General features: G+C 45.7%; 1 gene segment (V, D, J or C); it reads right to left on the bottom strand.

Annotated features, from left to right (window-relative positions):
* Nucleotides 1–2,948: 2,948 nt before the first annotated feature.
* LOC107112291 lies at nt 2,949–4,503 on the bottom strand. The segment is given in 3 exon segments: nt 2,949–2,994; nt 4,005–4,311; nt 4,458–4,503. Coding segments are annotated over 3 exon segments (399 nt in total).
* Between the last annotated feature and the right edge of the window lie 2,107 nt (nt 4,504–6,610).

Genomic DNA, 6,610 nt, shown 5'->3' with positions numbered 1-6,610 from the left:
TGTGCAGGCGACCTTAACAGTCTCTCCAACAGAGGCTGACACAGAGGGCGGCTGAGTCATTGTAAATTGGGCATCGCAACCTGGAAACAAAATCAACAGGAAACATTAGGTGGAATGGAAGGATCACAGGGAGAGGATCTTCAGTGTTGACATTAAAAGGTAAAAGGAAAGTAAAGACACTTGGTTAATTAGGCATTTTATTTAACTCTCCATCCTACCCCCAAAAGAAGTGAGAAACAAGAAAAACATCAAGGCCATAACCATGGTGAGAGATTCTCAACTTCCTTGGCAGAGAGATTGCCAGACAGAGATCTCCCAAACTCAGTTCCTCGGCTGAGTTCCGTTTCAATTCCCTAAACTTTAAGAAGTCTTCCTATATATGCAAATATTGTTAAAGCTCATTGGTTGCTGTGAGAGTACTCATTTTCCTCCAGAGGTATTAAGGGCCAGCCTCAAATCTCCTCCCACCACTCTGAATAACATCCTTATCAAAGTTAATTTTGCATCCTTGTAATAAGACAGAGTTTGAAAATCCACCGGCCACTATCGTTAGAATTAAAGCATGCAGAACAAAGAAATAAAAATTCTGGGAACAGGAGCCCATTATTTAATCCCCTGAATTATTTCAACAATGCTGAGAACTAGAGATTTTCCAAACAGAGGAAGTAGTGGAGTAGAAGAGATGTGTGGGACATAAATGGTCTATATCTGTATTGGGGGAAAGGAGCCAGGAAGCCACTCACTCCTATTTGCTTGGGCACAGTCTCCTTAAGTGACTCTTCTCAGTGCAACTATTTTGCTCAGTTGAGGGGAAACAGCAGGACGCTGATGTTCTTCCGGTCCTGTCCTCTGTTCCCTTCCCTCTCCTATTGTGTGGTATATCTGCGGTCTTTCCCTGGCTGTATATTCCCTTTCCCATCGATACACGCCTGAGGTAAAATAAAGGTACTTAACTCCATCTCCTAACCTGCCCTTATGTTTTTTCCTGAGCTTCTACACAACATTATCTGGCAACCATTCACTTTCCAGGCTTTCCTTTGCCTCATACACATTTTTCCCCAAAAAACTGCTTTGGTAGAATCTTTCTGGAAAGATTCTACTCAGTGTTTGGTTGTAGCGTGCATGATGTATTCCTAAGCATGGATATTTCGAAGCAATGCTCCCTCTAAGCTGTGGAGTCTGGTGAGCAAAAATTCTATTTTGTGAGCTACTGGCATTAAAGTTGTGAGCAAGCCATTTGGCTACTGCATAAATTAGTTTGCTCTGGAGCCATCTTTCCTGAGCTAAGACAAAAATGTGTGAGCCAAAAGGCAAAAAAGCTATGAGCTAGCTCACACTAACTCAGCTTAGAGTGAAAACTGCTTTGAAGCAAATCTCATTGAGTTCAAAGAGACTTATTCTCTACCAGTGTACTCAGGACTGCAATCTTATACTACAGTCCTGAATAGAGTGAATAGCCTAAGCTATCCCTGAATGTGGACCTTGACTTGCGTGAGCTTGCTCCCCAAAAACAATAGCTGATCAGGATCCTGGAACTGACCTATAGATAAGCAGTGTAATGAAAATAGCCTATCCTTGGGAGTGGGTGGGTGTGGGGTGTGGGGTTTGCATGCTTTATAAGCAGGGCTCAAACCCTGCTGGGTATCCTTGTTGTGTTCCTGAAATCACTAAATAAACTAGAGCTGATCACTGCAATGCATCCAGAACCTAGTATTTAACACACTTACACCTTTCTATGCCCACTGACTTCAGAATGGTGTCACTTCAGATTCTCTAGTGGGCAAAAGAGGACGTTGCGCAACAGGGCCCATAACCAACAGCCCCCGAGAGGAGTCGCCAGAGAGCCGAAAGAACAGCGGAGGCCGCAGAAGACGCACCGGAGAAAAAACTGGAAGAAGTCGCCCACTCGCCGGATAAACGAACGATCGGAGCCGGGAGGGTACCTGGTAGGGCTCCCCACACCCCAGACATACTGTGGCCATAGTTAGGGTTTCTGCATAGGTCTCTGCACCATGCACCATGTAAGCCACTCAGAGCCCTTCGGGGGTGAGCGGGGTACAAATTGAAAGTATAAATAAATAAATAAATTAATTAATTAATTAAAAAAAACCACCACAGCTGTCCCAGGTCTCTGCTCTGCAACCCCTTTTCCTTCACTCCTGGGGGGGTACCAAACTTCTCCCAAGGAACCAACAACAAATCTAAAAGAGTATCCCCCACTAGACATATGCGTACATCTAGCATTCTGTATCTGCATTACCATTTAGAGCCTCCGCCCAGTCGCCGTGTCTCCTGCTTCGCTCAGACTAGTTGTTACCATGGGAACAATAAATCACTCCTTTCAGATTTTGAACTATAGTGCTCAATGGATGATGAGCTCACCAGCTACCCCTCCCCTTTACCTCTCTTTGGATGGCAAGACCAAAGAGGTGTGGTGTGTTGACAGAGATCAGGCCTTGAGCATCCAATATATATCAAAGTTTAATGAACAAAAACAAAAGAGTACACAAGGTGTGTCTGAGCTTCAGCCTTGAAGTCTTATATTCAAATAACAGAAACAAGAAAGAAAGAAAAAGCTGTGTATCCATTGTCGAAAGTGCTCGTTATTTCTTTGGGAATCCACAGAGATGGTGGGAATTAATGGGCTCTGGGCTCAAACTTTGGACCAAAGGAGATGTGAGGGTACCCTCTTGGCTGCCACGAGGATGGCGACACCTATTTAAAGTCATTCTAATATGCCCGAGATTAGGGATCAGAGCTTCCAAGGTACAAAGTGCCACTTGCTGTCTTTAGAAACTGCTCCTCTCATTTTAAACATTAAATATAGCCTTAATGTTTTAAAGAATACAAATAGTCCAAAGACTGGCACCCAATGGGGCTCACTAGGCTGAAGCCTCAAAGTTTCTGCTCTGCTTTCAAATCTGCTGCTGGCTTGAAAGATCAGGCATCTATGGCTTCTTCTGCCTGCTTCTCCTCTGTCCCCCCCCCCAAATCCTGTCCTCCCCCCCATCTCTCACCTGCTCTGAGGCACACTTGGAGTCCTTTCATCGTCCTTCACTTGCCTTTTTAAACCACATTAGATCACAGAACTGAATTATGACTTTTCTTAAATAAAAAAACTATAGCTGTGGGGTAACAGTGACGCCTCCCAGCCATTGCTGTGCTACATCATACATACATAACCTATGTGTTTCTGGTAAGGAGTTTCTACACAATGGCGCTTTTCTGTAGCTACATCTCTGGCACTTCAGCCACAAGTACCAGGAGAGCACACGGAATATGTTTGTCTCCATATGCACACTCAACCATTTTCTCCAAATCTGGCAATCTGTGTGCCTTTCAGCTTTAATATGTGCAAGGACGTGCCCTGTTTTGGGTCATTTTGCATTGGTCTTAATAAAGGGTATTACAAGGATTTTATTTATGGTTTTGTGTGACATCTGAACTCAGCCACAGTCTCAACTGGGGCCATTTATATAAAAGGTCCAGATAATTCCTCTGAGCCTCGCTGGGCACAATGGTGGCAGAGCTGCATTTGGTATGAAGGCAAGGGGTGGTTTGAAGAGGAGAAGCCGGAGCCAGTAGAGGGTGCCAAATGCTCCCCGCACCATTTCCAGAGGCTTATGAGTCCAGCTAAAGTAACAGCAGGTGAGGATGGGGTTGCAAAGGAAAAAGCAGTCATGGGAGGTAGGTTGAGCACCCAGGCACCCACACACAACTCAATATTCTGCCTTTAAACCCTCTCTCTCTTTCACATCTATTCAGCATGAAACACAGGCAGGCCTGTAGCCAGATTTCTTGGGGGGGGGAGCAAAGCTTTTGCTAAGGGGGCCACGCTCAGCCTGATAAAATTCATGGATGATGCCATTATATCTCACATCTAGTTGACCAGTCTTGTCACAGGGGAATCAGCTGGTGCATCAGCCAAGCACAACCCATGCAAAGCACACCTGCTGCACGGAGGTTTTTGTCCCACTTCCCCATGTGGTTGTATCATCGTGTGCTTGTTACTGCCGTCATAAGATGAACAGTAATAATTGACCTCATCCCCTTCTTGGACATTGGAGATGGTTAAGACAGCAGCATTGGCGGAGCTGTCCAGGGAACCTGAGAATCGGTCAGAGATGCCTGAGGCTCTGCTGCTATCAGCATATATGAGCAGTATGGGAGCACTGCCGGGCTTCTGTCGGTACCAGGAGTTCCAGTAGTCGCTTATGCTCCCACTACTTTTTCTACAGGAAATTGTAGCAGTCTCTCCAATGGAAGCTGACACAGAGGGCGGCTGGGTCATTGTAAATTGGGCATTGCAACCTGGAAACAAAATCAGAAGCACAAATTAAATGGAACGGAAGGATCACACTTACTGAGAGGATTCTCAATGTTGCCATCAAATGGAGAAACAGAAAGTGAGGAAAGTTGGCTAATTAGGTATTTATTTAATGAAGTCGCCATCCTACCCCAAAAAGAAGTGAGAAACAGGAAGAGCATTGAGGCCTTGGCCATGGTGAGAGACCCTCAGCTTCCTGGGACAAAGAGGTTCCTGGACAGAAGTAACCCAAACCCAGTTCCTCGGCTGAGCTCCATTTCAATTCCCTAAACTTTAAGAAGTCTCCCTCTATGCAAATATTTCCGAAGCTCATTGGCTGCCATAAGATAACTCATTTCCCTCCAGAGGCATTTGGGGCCTGCCACAAATCTCCTCCCCCAAATCTGAATACGATGCTTATCAAGGTTAATTGTGCAACCTTGTGACAAGACATAGTTTGAAAATCCACCAGCCAAGACTGCTAGAATGAAAGGATATAGCACTCACAACAAAGAAGCCCAAATTCTGTGATGGGGGGAGGGCATCAGTCACAGTATTTAATTCCCTGAATCATTTCAAGAATACTGAGAAATTGGATTTTCCCCAAACTCAGGAGCCAGTGGCTTGGAAGGGATGTATTAGTCATACGGTACATCTACGTATTTGGGGAAAGGAACTGGGGAGCCACTCATTCCTATTTGCATGGGCACAGTTTCCTTAGGTGGCTCTTTGCACTGCAACTCTCTTGCTCAGTCAGACAGCTGCTGTTCTTCTGGTCCTGTCGACTGCCCCCTTCCTTCGCCTGCCGTGTGACAAACCTGGAATCCTTCCCTGGCCCTATATTCACCTACTCCCCACACCTAATGTAAAATAAAAGCTGTTTCCATACAAACATTTAACACTGCTTCCCAAACAGCAGTGTGTGTTTGTGCATGTGTTAGTGTGTGTATGTGTGTGTGTGTTTTCCTGAGTTTCCATACAACATTTGAAACCCAGGCCTGAATCCCCACTCTGCCAGTGAAACTTGCTGAGTGACCTTGGGCCAATCACATGCTCTCAACCTAACCTAACTCGCAAGGTTGTTGTGAGGATAAAACAGGGGAGAGGAGAACCATGCAAGCTACTCTGGGTCCCTTTTGGGGAGAAACGAAGGATATAAAGTCAATAAATAAATAAACATTGACATGCCATCATTCACTTTTCAGGTTTTCCCTTGCTTCACCACGCTTTCCCCCAAAAACCTACTTTCGTGGAATTGTTCTGGATAGATGGTGCTCGATCTTTGGTCATTGTGTGAACAGGAAGGTGCAGATTTTTGAACTTCCCAATACACACTGGAACTATTTTTAAACATAAAATATAGCCTTAATTTAAAAAAAATTAAATGTAGACCAAAGCCCAGCATCCACCAGCTGATACTAGGCTGAAGCCCAAACATTCCAGCCGTGCTTTCAAATGTGCTGCTGGACTGGAAGATGACCAGTAAAACAGTAAATCACCGTGTACAGATAAACAATATAAGTTGATTTTTATCTGCAATGTTTTAGAATTCAATTATAAACAAAATTACAACCATAACATTATAATATGCAATATAAAGCTTAGCAGTACATATAGAATACTACAGTGCTAGTTTCAGACAAACGACGGAGTTCTAGTACACTGTCCGTTTGCGAGTCCTTCTTAAGGTTTGTCATTCTGTACTTATATCTTCATTAGAATGAAGTGCTGCAAGCCATATTTCAAAATGCTAATTCTTATACAATTTTGATGTACGCTACCGCGCTTATTCTGGTGACTGGGGAGCTCCTATAGCAAGCTCTAATGTGACTGGGTCTACAATATATAATAACAAGAAAGGGGACCCGCGAAAATCGCGGGGAGGGAGAAGCGGGGGGGCTCAAGAGCGGACCGTCTTTCTTCCCAGACGGAGATGGTGACTTAATCGAGAGGAGACCCAGGATCCGGCTGCCGGACTCTTCGCCGCCGCGCCTCATCCGAAGCCCCCTCCCCTCTCCCCATTCAGAAGCAAACAGTTGCGGTCCTGCCCCAAAAAAGCACCTCCCTGCCGCGATCGGCCTCTCTAGCCAAGAGCTCGGCGGCTTTAACCCTTTCAGACCTGCAGAGCCAGGAGAGAGGGGCTCCTTCCGCCCTCCCCGTCGTCGAGAGCAGCACCCAGACATTTCCCCCCACCACCACTGGACTTGGGCCCGGCTCCCCTCAGCGGCGCCCCATAATGCAGGTCAGTGGGATTTCTCGGGAGTAACTCCGCACGGGTCCGTGCTCCCCGGGGTACCCTTGGCT

The sequence above is a fragment of the Gekko japonicus genome, unplaced genomic scaffold (genome assembly GCF_001447785.1).
Source record: "Gekko japonicus isolate JY-2015 unplaced genomic scaffold, Gekko_japonicus_V1.1 scaffold85, whole genome shotgun sequence".
NCBI lineage: Eukaryota > Metazoa > Chordata > Lepidosauria > Squamata > Gekkonidae > Gekko > Gekko japonicus.
The sequence above is the reverse complement of the archived record's forward strand: the minus strand, read 5'-3'. Positions and strand labels throughout refer to the sequence as shown.